General features: G+C 47.4%; 1 protein-coding gene across 1 annotated transcript in view; it reads left to right on the top strand.

Moving 5' to 3' along the window:
- Window positions 1–180: 180 nt before the first annotated feature.
- dnah10 (dynein axonemal heavy chain 10) overlaps window positions 181–17,161 on the top strand; it is a 47,346-nt gene continuing 30,365 nt past the window's right edge. The window contains exons 1-26 of the mRNA XM_042337722.1: window positions 181–406; window positions 1,462–1,587; window positions 2,584–2,783; window positions 2,954–3,062; window positions 3,430–3,545; window positions 4,100–4,352; window positions 4,566–4,723; window positions 5,881–6,111; window positions 6,916–7,106; window positions 7,522–7,720; window positions 7,933–8,127; window positions 8,797–8,967; window positions 9,048–9,224; window positions 9,908–10,078; window positions 10,492–10,643; window positions 11,368–11,519; window positions 11,863–12,030; window positions 12,310–12,517; window positions 12,813–12,969; window positions 13,472–13,951; window positions 14,276–14,434; window positions 14,789–14,905; window positions 15,439–15,541; window positions 15,943–16,121; window positions 16,507–16,718; window positions 16,827–16,983. Coding sequence (XP_042193656.1) covers window positions 181–406; window positions 1,462–1,587; window positions 2,584–2,783; window positions 2,954–3,062; window positions 3,430–3,545; window positions 4,100–4,352; window positions 4,566–4,723; window positions 5,881–6,111; window positions 6,916–7,106; window positions 7,522–7,720; window positions 7,933–8,127; window positions 8,797–8,967; window positions 9,048–9,224; window positions 9,908–10,078; window positions 10,492–10,643; window positions 11,368–11,519; window positions 11,863–12,030; window positions 12,310–12,517; window positions 12,813–12,969; window positions 13,472–13,951; window positions 14,276–14,434; window positions 14,789–14,905; window positions 15,439–15,541; window positions 15,943–16,121; window positions 16,507–16,718; window positions 16,827–16,983 — 4,767 coding nt within the window. The remainder of the gene's footprint in view (window positions 407–1,461; window positions 1,588–2,583; window positions 2,784–2,953; window positions 3,063–3,429; window positions 3,546–4,099; window positions 4,353–4,565; window positions 4,724–5,880; window positions 6,112–6,915; window positions 7,107–7,521; window positions 7,721–7,932; window positions 8,128–8,796; window positions 8,968–9,047; window positions 9,225–9,907; window positions 10,079–10,491; window positions 10,644–11,367; window positions 11,520–11,862; window positions 12,031–12,309; window positions 12,518–12,812; window positions 12,970–13,471; window positions 13,952–14,275; window positions 14,435–14,788; window positions 14,906–15,438; window positions 15,542–15,942; window positions 16,122–16,506; window positions 16,719–16,826; window positions 16,984–17,161) is intronic.

Here is a 17,161-nt window from a genome sequence, read left to right as displayed (position 1 = left end):
GTGGGGGGGCGTCGCCATGGCAACGCCGGAGTCAACAGCGCGCAAGTAGTGCCGCGTTTCCATGGCGACGCTGGACCAGAGGCCGCGGAACCTGCGGCTCGGTTTCGGCGGCGGCGGCGGCGGGAGGTGAGGAAGTCGGCGGCGCTCCCGCTCCCGGCTCCCGGCTCCCGGCCCCCGAACATGGCTCTGGACGACCCGCGGCTGGAATGGATGCGGGACCGGGTTTACATGGCCTTCGGCATCTCGGAGCCCGAGGCCTTCGAGGACCTGGTGAACCGGGAGGACGGCGCCCAGGAGCGGCTCATCCTCAACTTCCTGAACGAGACGGACACCGAGGACAACCCGCTGGCGCTGCTCTTCTTCAAGACCACGCGGATGGTGGAGGAGGAGGTGGAGATGGAGATAGGTATAAATGGTGGATGGTTCTCTTCCCCCCCCCCCTCCCCCCACCCCAACCTCCCCCCCCACACACACACACACATCCCCCACACACACTCAGGACCCCTTCAACTTGTCCACTTCAGTCTCTCTGCCCCGACCGACCCTCTGGAACCCCATCCCACAGCCCCTCCACCTCCCCCCCGCCCACCAACGCTCCCTTGCCTCCGTCTGGAGACCCCTCCTCTTCGACCCTGCCTTCGGTCACCCTCCTTACCCCGACCCACCCCGTCCCCTCCGCCTCTCCTGGTCCCAACCACCGGCTCGGGCGCGGATCTCTGACTGTCCAGCGCCTGGGGACGTCCTCCTGACGTGAAAGGCGCGATGCAAATGTAATTTTGTGGTTGTCGTCGTCGTCGTCGTCGCCGTCCACACCTGCCCCAGTGCCAACCGCCGCTCACCAATCACCAACGGCTGCCCGCCAACGGCCATCCCAACTGCTATCTGCCGCGAACCAGCCAGTGCTGCTCACCGGCTGCCGTTTGCCGCCGGCCGACTGCCATTTTATTTGTCAACCGCCGCCCACCAGGCAGCCCTCCAACTGCTAACTCACCAACCGCCACGTCAACCTCCCTCCAACCCACCCACAAGCCGACCAGGCAAGCGGTCCCCCGCGCTCAGCACTTGCCAGTCTCGCCAGTCACTCCCGACCGCCCCACCCACTGACAGAAGAATACAGGACTCTGGCAGAATAATTCAAAACTAAGTAGACAGAGGTTTGAATTTAAGATTGGGTGGTTGGAGTGAGAGGAAGAAAATGGTTCTTCATACGGAAAGTAAAGGCGGTTAAGTGGCTGAGAGAGAAACGGGGGGGGTGGGGGGAATGGGATTGAAAGATCTCCTTTGGTGTGATAAACTGTCAGAAAAGGTTTGATGGGTGGTGAATTAACTCCTCTTACGTTTTCCCTGTACCAAACACAAGAATTATTTGTATCGTTAACCTTTTTGCTTTTAAATTCAGTTATGGACTCAGCAGTTTGTGTATGCTGTAAGGTTCAATATTTCCTCTTACTGTTTGTGCAGAGCCTGAATCGGATATGGTTTGGGAAGCAGATAATGAAAATCCTCCAGCTCAGCCAGACACCAAAGGCCCAGAGCCATCATCTGAAGTGTTGAATGTAGATTTGGTGGAAGTACCTTCAGTGGACAGTACGTTTTAATAATAATAATTTTCCTTGCATTTGATATAGCGCTTTTCACGTCGGGAGGACGTCCCAAAGCGCTTCACAGAACACCCTGTAAAGTGAATTGATTGTATATTTGTGGGCGAACGCGGCAGCCAATTGCACACAGCAATGTCCCACAAACAGTCGTAGATTGAAAATGACCAATTTATTATTGTTTTTGGTTTTGGAGGGATTATTATTGTTGATATAGGGGAGTCGATTAAACCCCAGACCTTGGTGGAGGTCAAGGCCAATTTGCATCCAAACATGACTCGCATCCTTTTCCTGTTTGGCCTGCCAGGGAGTGGAATGTTGGCTTTTTCCCCCCGTTTAAATTGAGGCTTTGTTGTTCATTTAAAAATAATAATGCTTGCATTTGATATAGCGCCTTATCATGTCATTGAGACGCCTCAAAGCTCATCACAGGATATACTGTAAAGTGAATTGACTGTGTATTTTGTGGGTGAAACGCGGCAGCCAGTTTGTTCACAGCAATGCCCCACAAACAGCCATGGATTGAGTGCCCAATTTTATTTGCATTTAATCCCTGTGGGACTCTACCCTACTTGAGAGGCGCTCTATAAATGCAAGTTCTTGTTTTTATTATTGGTGGGTGGTGGGTGGGGTGGGGGTTGGGTTGTTGGCTTGGAGAGAGATACTCTCATTCTCTTTTCATATAGCGCCATGGGATCTTTAAAGTCCACCTGAACGGGTACAGACAGGGAGCTCGGTTTAACATCTCAACCGAAGACCGAGATGGTTGCTGCCTGTGTGAGAGAACAACCCTTTAGTGCGTTGGTCTCTCTGCCCAGCTTTTGGTATGGGTGGCATACTGTGATTGCCAGCTGCTCACTGGAGCAGTAACTCAATGGGACACCCGTCACATCCATCCGCTTGGGCTCAAAGCCCTTGACTAGTGAGTAGGAGCCACCATCAGTGGGGAATTTTGAGTGACTCTAAAGTCAACTCTCAATTCCAGAGAAGGAAAAAATCAAGAAGAAGCCAAAAAAGGACAAAAAGGAGAAGGAGCAAAAGAAGGAGCTATCCTTGGCGGCAATCCAGCCGCTGGAGGTGGAGAACCAGAAGGTGGACACCCCAACACACAATGATTTGCCTCAGAGTCCATTGACTGATGAGAACCAGCCTGAGGTGGACAGTGAACAGACGAAACTCCCCACAGTAGGTAGCAGAGTACCAGGCTGGTCCAGTGAGTAACGAGCCTTACATTACATTCAGAGAATGATTCTTGTTTGTGTTTACTTTTACAAGTAAAGTGCTTTGGGTTTTCAACAAGGTCAATTTAAATAACCCTCTATTAACATGCAATCCTGTGGATTTCTTCACATCAGAAAATCGTCATCCAAATGGTCCAGAAAACAGTGTTGCACGTTGCCCTCGATCTGATTCCCGAGCACTTCCAGAACCTGGACTGTTTCTATTTTCTTAGGAGTAAAAAAGGTATGCACGCTGCATAATCAGTTCCTGCTGCTAATCGTACTGTGTAACGTTTCGTATTAAATAACAGATCATAGCGGTATGAGGTACAGAGTGAGGAATCGAAGGCAAAAAGAGTTTGATTATTATTGTTTGGCTTTTGCAAAGCTGCCTGTAACTCGGTCACTGACATTGGACATATTGAAGTCAACATTGGGAAGATTGGCCGGGGAGAGCGGATTATAAAGTCATCTCTCCATGAAATAACAATAAAAGATTTGAGGGAGGGGACTTCTGAGGGAGACAGCAAAGTCTTACAGCATATTTTCGTAGTCTCTGAGATTCCTGAGTACAATGTAGAGACTAACATTTTGAACGTGTGCCTCGGCAGAAACCATTAGTGAGCCCAGTGACATGAAGGAGACCAACGATATGATGCCCAGGATGGTGGAGGTCGGGATGCTGAATGGACACTCTCTGTTAATGTTACACCAAGTCTTCACACAGGTGAGGAGATCTGTAGGTAGACGTGCGTAACAGCATACTGACTATCTGCATGGCTGCCGATCAAAACAAGGTTTTGTGCTATGAACTTGGTAACCTTGTTCAGTTGTGTGGCTGTGTCAGTGTTAGGCAGAGAGAGGGAGCCACAAACAGACCCAGACATGAAATCCAGTTCTCATCATCCACAACGGGGCCAGCACCAATTAGTGAGGCGATCGGGTTGCGTTTGAGGACATTGTTGAGTACACAGCAGCGTCACACAAACAGTCATGGATTGAGTGACCAAATTATTTAATTTTTTTTTGTTGAAGGGTTTATTACCCCCGGGAAAGCGATGCAAAATCAATCGACTAACAACTGGGTTCCTACTCACTGCTAGGTAAACAGCCGTGTGGAGTAAGGATATTTGCGTTTCGCCCCATCCTGGAATCAAACCCAGCTCCTCTCGCTTGCAAGGCGAGTGTTCTAACCACTACACTACAGGACTCCACGTAATGATGAAGAGTGGTGTCCTGCATGTCTGTCAGTCTGTCAGAGGTGTTTTTATCTTACCCCAGGTCTACATGCCACTCGTGTCATATCAACAGCACAGAATGACTGACTTTAGGCAAATATCTGCCCGATACAACAGCTATGGGAAGATGCTTCAGGATAAAGAGGGGGGCAACACCAGTCTGGGTGGAGGGGAGCCCCACGTGGACTTACTGAACGTTCAGGACCCACAGAACATTCAGTTCCTCAGGGACGAGTTCCTGACCACAGTGCAGAAGTTTGCCAACAATATCCAGAGAACCATCCAGCAAATAGAGGGTCAGTGCCTGCATTTAAATGCTGTCTGTTTGTGGACGTCAAGTAGCCTGGAAGTTCTCTAGGTTGTTTTGCTGTTTCAAAAATTCCTATAATCAGACATTTTCTTGCGAAGAAAGCCTTTTAAGAAATACTGCAACTTGGGTCCAAATGGGTATTTGTAATAGTGTGTTCTGTCGTCGTGTGTAACAGCCGTTTCTCCCCGTCTCTAATCAGGGGACATCAATCTGGAGATCCCACCAATCGACCTGGAAGCAGATATTAGCCAGTATGTCAATGACTCAATAATGGTGGAGAAGCTGGAGCAGTGTATAATGAACTGGCAGGTGCAGATCTCATCTGCCATTGAGGAACAGCTGAGAAAGCAGCCTCAGGTAGGAACTCCATCCCACAGTCCCTCCGCCTCACTCCCTCCCTTTCCTCCTTCAAGGCATGTCTCAAGGCCCTCCTCTTCGACCACGCCTTTGGTCACCTTTCTACTTTGACCCTCCCTGCCCTCCATCCCTCCTGATCACCATCTCCTGTGTTAGAGGAACCCAGTTCCGTAAATAAATTGTACTACAACAACCGTTTGCAAACAGCTGTTCAGCTCACTTTATTGAAACTTAGGATCGGATACTCAGTGTCCCAATGGGTAAGTGGATATAAGTATAATCAATGTCTTTAACAACAGAACAATACTACCGTTTTCCAATAATGGTCAGCACTTTGTTTTTGCCGCTTACAAGTTTCTTCCAGCTCTTAGTCCTTCATCAAGAGGCAGTCAGCACTTGTCTTTGCCGCTTACAAGTTTCTTCTAGCTTTCAGTCTTCCATCAGGGGGCCACGGTCAGTAGGTCCAAAGTCAACTAACTTTCCAAAACGTTTCGGGTCGCTTTGTTCTTGCTTAACCCAATTAACTTTCTTGATCCTTTCATTCTTGTTTTACATGTGACGTACGCCCGTAACATATCCAATAATCCGCCTTGATTCTTTCAATTCCTTCTTTACAAATACATTTCTTGACCAATTATTTCTCCAGTCCACTTCTCTTATCAACACGTGCACCTGTTCCTTTGTTGGTACACAAACCGGTTTTAACTGCACTTTCTTCTGCAGACAAGACCTTGAGACCTTGTAAGCAGTTTTTTTTCCAACCCATAATATGTCTATTCAGTATGACTCCCCAGCCACACTCTTCTAACTTTAACCCCTTAATGACTAATCTACAAGCAAGCTTTTTTTTTAATACAACACCTGCTTGTGTCCAAATTCTTGATTGTTCAGCGCCTTGAAACGTCCTCCCGAAGTGAAAGGCACTGTGTAAATGTCAGTTGTTGTTGATGTTGTTGCAATACTATCACCTCCAGTTATAGGCTTTCATCTCACCCACAAAGCATATAAATACACTACACTACTATACAAATCCTTTGATTTATAGGCACAATGCAGAGATTATTTATTATTTTATACACAAATGCAAATCGATTCCTGTTGATGTGTTAAGAGCCTGGCAACGACTGTGTGAAGGTACATCTCAGTGTTGTCCTCAGGGTAACAATCCATTGGCAGAGATCGATTTCTGGCGTGAACGCAATGCTACCCTGAGCGCACTGAGTGAACAGCTGAAGCTCCCGGTAGTGAGGAAAATCCTCAATGTGGTGAATGAAGTGGATCAAGTGGCCATACAGAACCTGGACCTGATCGTGGCTGAACTCAACAAGTACCATGTGGAGGCTGCCGACAATGTGCGCTTCCTCTCCACCCTCGAGAGACATTTTAAGGTAGGTGAGAACTGGTGACATCGGGCATAGAGCCGGGGATGAGCCATAGAAACAGCTCCTTGAGCTTTCACCATTTTATGAGATCATGGCTGATCTGTACCTCAAGTCCAATTGCCCCATATGGGGCCCTTGCCCCATATCCATTAATACCCTGACCTAACAAATATCTATCTACCTTCATCTTGAAAATGTGAATGGATCCAGTCCACAGCCTTTTGTCCTGGTAACATCAGGTACAGAGCCGGGGATGACCCCCGTATTTGGCCTGAGGATAGGCAACGGCAAAGTAACTGGTAACTCGCATTCCCTGGACTGCCGAAGAGACAGCTAGGTTTGGTTGGTATTGGCTGTACCGCAGGGACTAACTTTGGGAATAATGTTCTTGTCTAACAAGCTCTGCTCAAAAAAATTCCAAGAGGCCATTGCTCGTGAGTGACAGATTCTATCGGCCGGCAGTCAGCAGGGGGCTGCAGCCAGCAACAGGTAGCTCAGCGTATGGACACTCAGATACCTTGCAGCAAAACGGCATTGGAGGGTAATGAAGAACAGGACCCATTCCTGACCCCAGCCCTAGAGTGCTGAGGCCACGACCCTCCAACTGTTGCTTGGCTGAGAACAGCGACTCAGCGCAGGCCGGGGATGCCACTCATTATTGCCCCAATCTGAACTCCTGGGACACTATCAGCCTCTATTCACCCAGCTTGGGACAGTTTCAGTGTATGTATCCTTTGTTATTGAGAAATGAACGAAATGCCATTTGTTAGCAGCACCACTGTGACTGTGTGATTGCTGTGTTTTTTCTAGAACCTCGCGACCGGCACTGGCTTCCACATCCTAATGGACACCATCCCCTCCATGATGAACGCCCTGAGGATGGTCTGGATCATCTCGCGCCACTACAACAAGGACGAGCGCATGGTGCCGCTCATGGAACGCATAGCCTGGGAGATCGCAGAGCGTGTCCGCAAAGTGGTTAGCGTGCGGACGTTATTTAAGTGAGTGACATGGGGTGACGTTCGGTTTGTGGGAAATGTGTGTGCAGGGAGCGTGGGTCCGCTGGGAACCTGAATACAACAAGAACAACAAATTGTGTTTATACAGTGCCTTTCACTTCGGGAGGACCTCCCAAGGTGCTGGGCCTGTCTGCATGGAGACATACGGTTATATTGGGGTCTAGCATGGAAAAATTTATAACATGATTCTCTTAAGAAAAATAAGCAAGCACTTCCTTCCCTCCTTCCTTCCTTCTGGAAGTTGGCTGCTGGGTGAAGTGTCATTATTAGCCACATTAGTTTGTGGGTTAGCTGCATTAGTTATAAATCGGCTCTTGAGTATGTGTGTGATAGTCACAGAGAATTAAGTGTACCCACTCCCCTCCTCCCATTCTGAACTATACGCTTCACCTGAAAGTAAGACCTCAGACAGAGCGAAAAGAAGCACCTTGGAAGCAAAGCGGGTACTGGAACTGTGGAAGGAATCATACTTCGATGTCCGAGCTAGGATTGAAGCTTCAGGAAGGGATCAGCGTTGGGAATTCGATCGGAAACGACTATTTGAGAAGACGGATTACATGATCACCATCTGCCAAGACCTTCACAACATCTTACAGGTAGGGATGGCGACAAAGTTTAATAACAGGTTTTTGTTTTGGCAATTGTGGAAAATTCTTAAATCCAGTCTGAATTTAGAAATGGTTTCCATAGATCTTGCAAAGATCAAAGAGTTTGCCTAGATCTTTGTGGAGTAAATACCTTCTGCAGGTTGACATTGTGAACGTTAGGAATCGGCTCTTCACTCATTCGTTTTATCTTAATCTGCCAGATTCGGGAAGAATTCTACAACATATTTGGATCAGAGCTGAAGGCGGTAACCGGAGACCCTAAGCGCATTGATGACGTGGTGCAAAGGGTTAACGACCTGGTGCTCCCCATCGTGGGGCTAACCTTTGATCAGTTTAACACTCGCTACTACCAGATGTGGAAGATTGTCATGGAGAATTTCAACTCTCAGGTTCAGGTAATGTTACAGTCAGAAATTAGGCTTTGATTCACTTTGAGCAGCGTAGATGCTCTAAGGTGCTCTCATCATAGAAGGAGGCAACTCGGTCCATTGTGTTAATGCAGCCTCACCCTTTATTATTGTTAATCCCACTTTCCAGCTCTTTCCCTCAACATTTTTATGGTTATCTGTTGTTGAATGATTGTGTTGAAGCAGCCTCAATACCTGCTTTAGGGAATGGATTCCACGGTTTGAGATGATGGAATTTATTAGTGAACTCACTTCACAAGATAATGTGTTTCTGCTGTCCCGCTGGCAGCAAGATCACTGAAGAGGTTCAACAACAACAACCTGCATTTCCACATGTCAGGTAGTATGTCAGAGGACTTAACAGTGGCGGTGCTTGATGCCAAGTTGGAGAGTGAGAGAGCGGAGGTGACCATAGGCACAATCGAAGAGGAAGGTCTTCAGGTGCGATCTGAAAACGGACAAGGAGGAGGCAAGGAGGAATTGAGGCACATTAAAATGGAGATGTCTCTTCAGTCCACTTGATCTCAACAACAACAACTTGCATTTATATAGCGCCCCTCATGCAGGGTAGCATCCCAGATCTCATCCTGTAGGAACACCCAGCCGCCCCCATCTTCCCCTGCAGCCAGTTGTGAAACAAGCTTCATCTCTCTGCAGGCAATCGAAGGCGAAGCAAAGAACTTCATTGACGAATCGTTCAAGACTCTGCGGTCCGCCGAGGCAGCATTTGACATGCTGCTGAGGTTTAAGCACATCCGCTCCCGGGAAGCTGTCAACAAGCAGATGATGAGAAAGTTCAATGACATCCTGACCCAGTATTGCAAGGAGGTAATAATACATAAAGCGCTGCAGTGACCCGCGATGGCTGTCTGAAGGTCGACACCTAATCCCACCCTTTGTCTCTGCAGGTTGATATTGTGAACAATCTTTTCACTAACCATATGGAAAACCCTCCCCTGTACAAGAACCAGCCTCCCATCGCCGGTGCCATCTTCTGGGAGCGCTCGCTGTTCAACCGCATCAAACAGACCATTGTTCACTTCCAGGAAATGCCTGAGATGTTAGCCAGCGAGCAGGGCAAAGCCGTAAGTTCACATGACAATCACTGTACCTTCAACACGGGCCTTCATTATTGTCCTTAACAAAAATCTACGTGATCTCAACTGTTCTCTCTCAGTGCAAAGCTCACTATGTACAGTAATGTATTAGCACTTTTTGAAAAAATTAATGAGGCAATTTTCCTCCTGATTATAGTAATATTATAATTCACCTGATTATAGCAATTGCCCCATGGGTTCTGTCAATGCTCTGATACTGTTTTGCGATGCTCGCTGTTATTTTCATTACTGAACTTCACCTGTGAAAAGTGGGCACACGATTGATTGATTGATCAGTCGATCGATTGACACACAAAACATTCAGTTTGTGTTGACACAGATAATGTTCCTGCAGGACAAATTTTTCTCCCTCCGATTACAGGAACGCGATGGTTCATAAATGAGCCCCAGCAGCCTGGCCCGAGCCACCCATCCCGGTAACTGTCCCAGCTCTCACTTACTCTCTGTGTAAAGAAGTATTGCTCAATTACTCTCTATATATGTGGTGTCTGTCCCAAACGCATGCTTCACCTCCCTGATCCTTGGATCTGTTACAAACCAAGCTCTAAAGTAAAGTGTTTTGAAATAAATCAATGTCTAACTTGTAAGTTATTTCTGCTACTGAGTGCAGAATGGAAGCTCCTGACTGGTGGGGTTGGTTTGCTCTTCAGGCTAAAGCAAAGTACCTGGAGTTGGCCAAGAGGATGAAGATGTTTGAAGAAAAGAAATACGAAGCGTGGCTCGAGGAGACCCACCAGATGCTGCCAGTTCTCTTGAAGCAGAAACTACTGTTGAAGAATTTACCCAACCCCGCTGCTATGGGAGGTCTCATCTTCGATCCTGTAAGGATGCAATTTAATTATTTTAGCGTGATGTCTGACATAAAGTGGGAAAGGGTGCATGTGCAAAGTGCGCTTCTGTCCTTTCACCGGCCTGGTTCTCGTTTTAAGTTTGTCTAAGGTTCACCCTCTGCTATTAAATTACACCAACCACAGCTCAGAAAACAATCTGCTCCTGGCACACACGTCAAAGCGCTTCATAGTAATTGACTGTTTGTGTCAGTACACATACGCATAGCCAAATGATAGCCCTTACAACACCAAGTTTCGCCTTCTACCACCTGGCAGTTGCAGACACATGTCATGTCCCAAACATAAGTGTAATTAATGGTAATAGTTCCTGAGTTAGCTCTATAATGTGGAGCTTACTGACCTGAGTAACGAAGGCGATTGTCTCTATGCAGAATGTGGTGAAGGACGAATGGGATGACCAGACGTCCCACTATGAGGTGAACTTCTCCCCAGAGCTTCAGAAGATTATCACTGAGACCAAGTACATGGAGCAGCTGAGGTTTTCCGTGCCTCAGCTGGCCAGAAACGTGGCTCTGCAGGAACACAAGTTTCTCCGGTATGTCCACAACTTGCACTCCCACACACACACAGAGAATGTCCCAAAGCATTTCTCAGGCACGCTGTGGGATGTGGGAAACTCCAGGAAGGTGGGGGGGAACGAAGATGACCGAATGCATGGCTCAGGAGGGAGACTTTTTTTGAAGACAGGGTAGAGTTTGTGTCTATTGTGCTGGTATCGGCTCCAATACGAGAGCATTCTGTTTGACCGGAAACTTCTCCTCTAATCCCATTCCTCTTGCGTTTCCCCTTTCCCCTAAGCCAACCCTTTTCATGTAGGGATATACAGGTAAAGGAGAGTTCAGACCCATGTTAATCCAGAATGCCAACCCGGTCAAACACAGAGTTTAAATAAATAATAATAACAATCGTTGCATTTGACGTAATGCCTTATCACGCCATGAGACATCTCAAAGCGCTTCACAGGGTATACTGTATAAAATCCCAAAATACATATAAAAGCAATCTTTATTATTCAGCTATTTATCTTGTTCCCACTTGTCCACAACAACAACTTGCATTTATATAGCGCCCTTCACTCGGGGTAACATCCTGGAACGCTTGGCCCTAAACAATGTGTCAGCGGAAATTTATCTCAAACGGGCTGGGACTTTACACAAGTAGGTTGCAAACCGGAGTGGATATCTTCAGGATGAAGGTGTCCTGGATTTCTCCCTGCTCCTGGCTGATGATCTGGCTGATTTTGCTGCTTTGTTCTGCAGCTATGTCACCGGCCTAAAGAACCTGCTCAGTCGCTACCACAAGCTGCTCAACTCACTGAATTCAGCAGAGACCCAGCTCCTGGAGCTGCACATCCAGGAACTCCAGCGCATTGTGCGGTCAGGGTTCAAAAGGCTGAACTGGAACTCGCTAGGTAAAGGCTGTGTGTGCCACTGGGCATTGCTGAGGAGGGGGAGGAGCATTGCTCGGGAGGGGCATTGCCACTGTACTGCTCTGTAACAATAGATGGTGGATTATTCATGGTGTTTGGAATTAGTTTTGCGTAATCGCCCAAAATATCCTTGACTCATTCCATGTCACTGTTTAGAGTGGCTGCATGTTAGTGAGTGGGGAACACAGACTCCCATTTGAGATGAGCCCGTTTTATCACCACTCCCAATCACCCATCGATCAATGTTCTCTTTGTGGTTGATTCCGGCACATTACCTTGTGGCCGGATCATTGAAGGTACATTCCTTGTTTCCTTAATGGGACAGGTATCAACGATTACCTCAGTCGGTGCGATCAAGCAGTCGGAAAGTTTGAATCCCTCCTGAACCAAATACACAAGAACGCCAAAGACATCAACTCCAAGCTCATGTCAATGGAAACCGTGGATCTGTTCAAAATACCAGGAAGTTTTTCAACCAGAAAGAACCTGTCGGGTAAGCGCAGAGGGGAGTTTATACACTTTGCAAAGGCATCTAACAACTTGGGCGTTTGTCTTGGGTAATATCGCAGCTGTAGTCACACGTCCCAAGTTAATTTGCCACAGTCACTGTATATCGTGTGAAAGGTCCCAATGATGTGAAAAGGCGCTATTTCAAACACATGGATTATTATTATAATTTGGAAACTGATTGAATACTCAGCTTGACAACATGGTCTTGAGGCTTTGGAGGCTCTGGCCTGTAAACCCGCCTCACTTGTGTCCCACTTGTTAGGAGTGAAGGAGTTCTACGAGTACGTGGAACATGAGCGGAAGAATGACATCATGATTCTGGTCAATAAGTACAAAGCCATTGGACCCCTGCTGACCAAGGTGGAGGGCCTGGTCATGCAGACCAACACCGGCAAAGCGTACAAGATGAGCTACTATTACTCCTATTGGGAGCGCCGCATTTATGAGAGCCTCATCAAAATGATCCTGAAGTGAGTGGAACTGATGTTTATTTATACGCCGGAACGCTTTTTTCTTCCATTCAAACCCCTCCATTTCTCTCCATTGCATCGTGTGTCAGGTCTGGTCACTGCCTGTGACTCCCTGCAGCAGCCAGTAGTGGGCAATGTTGCCTTACATCCTGCCTACAAGTCACTGTCAATCTTTTATTGGGCACGTATGTGTATGTGTGTTGGGGAGGTGAGGAGCAGGGGGATCTTAAAGGGAGTGGTACCAGCTTTTAACATGTCTTTGATTTCCCCCCACCCCCCACCACCACCCCTCCAGGAATCTGCAGCAGATCAATTTCAATTTCCTTAGCTACACGCCTCTGTTCCAAGTTGAAACTATCCTCTCCGCCCCCGAGATTGTTCTAAAACCCAGTTCCAACGAGATCTACAAACTCACTGTGCAAAATATTAAAGACTGTGTGGAAACGACCAAGGCAAGTCTCATGTGTACAAGCTTATGTTGCTCAATCGGGAATTATTTTCTCAATTACTGCATAGTTCCCTCTGTTGATCATTGGGCCTGAGACCATGAAGATTGTGGTTTTGAATCCTGATAAGTTCCTGTTCAGCGTTCAGGCTCAACCTGCTTCACTCAGTTCATTATGGGTTCATATCCCATGTTGGGAATTTGAGCTCCCAGTCCAGTACTGGGAGAGCTGTCTTTTGACTGAGATGTTCACTGATATGCCATGTGTCTGTGAACCATTTCTATATACAGTGACCAGAGTAAGCCAGCAATATAGAGATCACTGTAAAAGGTAGATGGACATTGTTTAGCAAGCTTCATCTAGACTGTGATCTCAAGTTCTAACATTGGGCCTGAGCCCACAGCCTATGACCCTGAAACCCATACTAGCAACCGAGTCAAGCTGGCACTTATTTGCTTCAGTGTTGTCGCTGTGTTTGACTGACTGACGTGCATCTCACCATTTGCAGCACTTCATCCGCTGGAAGCATGGAACGTGCATTGAATGTCCACCCAAGTTCATTGAGGGAGAGGACGAGCCTTTCACCTTCAGCTTCTACAGCGATGTATCTCAGAACACTCAGATTATCGAGGTGGCAGTCAGCATCACCCAGAACCTCCACAAGCTGCTGAGCTCCCTCAGCAAGTACCTGAACCGATGGAAGAGGTACCGGTCTTTGTGGAAGCTGGACAAGGCCATCGTGGTGGAGAAGTTTGCAGTCAAGAAGCCATCTTGCGTCAGCTACGACGAGAAACTGCAGTTTTATACCAGAATAGGCGAGGAGGTGACCCAGCAAGCCCTGATCAAAGACGAACAGTGCATTCGGCTCCAACTCAAGCCTTTAGCTTTAAGCGTGCAGGAAAATGCAAAGGCCTGGGTGCATTCTCTGGGCTATTTTCTCAACGAATCCGCCAAGCAGGAGCTGAACAACCTTAGAAACGAGCTTGAGGTAAACATTGCTGCTTAATCTTCTAAAATATGTACTTTTTAAAGCCAAAAAAATTGGGAGAGGAGGAGGCAGGAGAGGAGATTTAATGAAAGAACCTGAAATAGAAATAAAATGAACTGTATTTGTGCGGATGCTTGCAAGTCCAGCACAAAGGAAAACGGGATACTGCAGGAAACTGTATCGCTAACTGATTTAAAGGAGGGTGTGACATGTCTCCTTGCCCACAGACCCAAGGACCCTCCCAGCACGTCAGCCGTCAGCCTTACGCTAATTTTACTAGTGTTCAAGTCATTTCTTACAGTCGCGGATCCCTTTTTCTCTCAGGAATTGTCCGTCTCTCTAAAGAAACGTCCGGACTCGCTGGAGGATCTGAAGTTCGTGCTGAGTACCATCGCTAAAATCCGAGACATGTCTCTGATGGTGGAACTACGCCTGCACGATATCCAGGAGAGATACCGCACCCTCAATATGTACGGCATTCAGGCATGTTTACAGCTCTATCTCTGCTCCATTACTGACCGTAAGGCCTGATCGGTGGCTGGCGTTTGGTCACTATAGTTGATTGGGAGATGGATGGATACTTGGGAAGTAAGGGTATTACAGGCGGGGGCAATGAGATTGAAATATCTACCATGACGTGATAACGCTTGGAGTAGGCTTGATGGACCTTGTCATGTCAATGTGTACCTGCTGTGCTTCACACTGGGACCACATTGATTACCTTTATTGTTGATCTTCACAACGGTTTATACAATTACTTTCTCCAGCGGGATTTTTCCTTTCATTTTGAGGGTTAATTTCCCCCCCACCATCACTCTCTCTCCATTCTCCCACCAGACCAAGGAGGAAGAGAAATTGCTGCAGATGAATATCCGAGTCATCTGGGATGCGCTCTTCCTGGAGTCCCGTAAAATTGACTATCGCCTGGGCAGCGTGAAGAAGAAGTTCACTCGGGTAAGCCATCTCCGTACACTCGCTCCCTCCCTGGAGGGTAATATGGTACTGTTAGCGGTGTGAGCCATGAGACATTTGAGAAGGAGACGGAGAGATACTTGTGAAGGACATGGCAAGAGGGCAGTGAAGTAGGAATGAGGCAGTGCCGCGGAATATAATATAATAATAATTGGTGTGTAGTGGGGTCCCAATCCCTATCCTAAACTCCAGGTTGATGTGAAAACTGAGTTTGGTTTGTGCTGCGAGCACACTCCCACCAGGAACTGAGCTGAGAAGCCGCAAACCCAACAGAGGAAGCCATAACCCAATCTACCTGAGATTGATTGGAGCCAGTTGTGTATGGTGTAGCCAGTGAAGCCAGGCTGGGTGGGGAGATTCTGCATGTGACTGTTTCAGACTTATCGTGCTTCAGTTATCATACGTTACATTTAAAGAACTGTTTCCATTATCATCCAATGAGCTAGATCAGTGGATGTTAATTTTAGTAAGAACTGTGTTTTTTTAGTGAGGCATTTATTGTGATTGACTTTCAGATCACCACAGTCCAGACCAAGGACTTTGCAGATCAGCTGGCTGTCTTTGCGACAAAGTTTCACTCCGAGGGGCCTGGTGCTGTGGGAGAGGACCTTGACCAAGGTGTGAGGCAATCCACAACATTGGCAAATTTTTATGCGGCGAGTTGTTACGATCTGGAATGCACTGCCTGAAAGGGTAGTGGAAGCAGATTCCACAATGGCTTTCAAAAAGGAATTGGATATGTGTACTTGAAAAGGAAAAATTTGCAAGGCTATGGGGAAAGAGCTTGGGAGGGGGACTAGTTGCATAGCTCTTTCAAAGAGCTGGCACAGGCACGATGGGCCGAATGATTCTATGGTGAAATGTTTATAACTGCCATATACTAACTGTGAGCGTGAACTTGGCATATTTCCCATAGTGTGAACATTGGCAGTGAGCTGTGGCTGTGGATGGAATGGTTCAATGGGCCTTGTCCTCATCCATCATTACTCACCTTTTTTTACCTGAATTGCGGTTTCCAGGTCTGGAGATCTTGGTCAAGTTTGAAGCGGAGGTGTTGGTGTTTGAGAAGAATCGGCAGGAGCTGGCAAACGCAGAGAAGCTCTTCGATCTGAACATTACCCTGTATCCTGATCTGCTGAACATTCAGAAGCAGATGAAGGGACTGAGACAGATCTATGACATTTACAAGATGCAGAAGGCAAGTTTGTTTGTATTTCCCAGTTACTGTTTGCACATTTATTCTATTCTCTTGCTTAGCTCCCAACAAAGGCAATCTTGCCTTTGTTCCACTATTGGTGGCTGACCTTCTGCTATGCCCCTGCCCTCGGAAATTCTATTCCGAAACCTCTCGCCTCACTTCCCGTCTCCCTGACTTCAAAATCTACCTAAGAACATATATTTTGGTCAACATCCCCAGCTCCCCCTGTCTCTGACTAGCTACTTCCTACAATAAACACACTAACACGTCCCATTTTATGTGAAAGTCACTTTAAGAGTGCAAGCTCTTAGCATATCCTAGTGAATGCAACTTGTATTCAGTTATGTTCCTGTCAATTATATTTCTAAACCGGGCCTTGTTTTAGATCGCCAAAGAGGAATGGTCACAGACCCTCTGGGTGGATCTGAACGTTCAGCTGCTTCAGGAAGGAATTGAAGGCCTTTTAAAGTCTTTCAGAAAGCTCCCCAGGGATGTCCGTAGCCTGTCAGTTGGCTTCTATTTGGAGTCTAAGATGAAGGAGTTCAAGGAATCCATCCCGTTACTGGTGGACTTGAAAAACGAGGCCCTGAGAGCCAGGTTTGTTGTGTCCGCCGTTCTGATTCCAGTGTCGCTGAAAGTAGAAAGTATCCTAAGCGCTATGAGAGGGCACTTTGTGGAGAGTTACAAATCTCGTTTCTCCATTAGGCACTGGAGAGAGTTGATGGAAAGGACCAACACCGATTTTGAAATGCACCCGGAGACGTTCACGCTAGAGAACATGTTCGCCATGGAGCTGCACAAGCACAGCGACGTGATCGGCGAAATAGTCACCTCGGCTGTCAAAGAGCTGAGCATTGAGAAGGTGGGCGAGCGATGCTGGGCAAACTCTGCCGCTTGCCACCCAGCTCAGGGGCCCCCGTCCTCACCAGTGGTCACGCCTCTACAACCCCACACAGTTAGGATACAGCCCGGCATGTATGCTCTAAGCTTCAGCGAGTCAGCAATTTCCACATGCTCCATCGCTCACTTTATCCAGACGA

Source organism: Callorhinchus milii, unplaced genomic scaffold, assembly GCF_018977255.1.
Source record: "Callorhinchus milii isolate IMCB2004 unplaced genomic scaffold, IMCB_Cmil_1.0 Scaffold8, whole genome shotgun sequence".
In the NCBI taxonomy this organism is placed as follows: domain Eukaryota; kingdom Metazoa; phylum Chordata; class Chondrichthyes; order Chimaeriformes; family Callorhinchidae; genus Callorhinchus; species Callorhinchus milii.
This window is presented reverse-complemented; position numbering and strand designations above follow the sequence as displayed.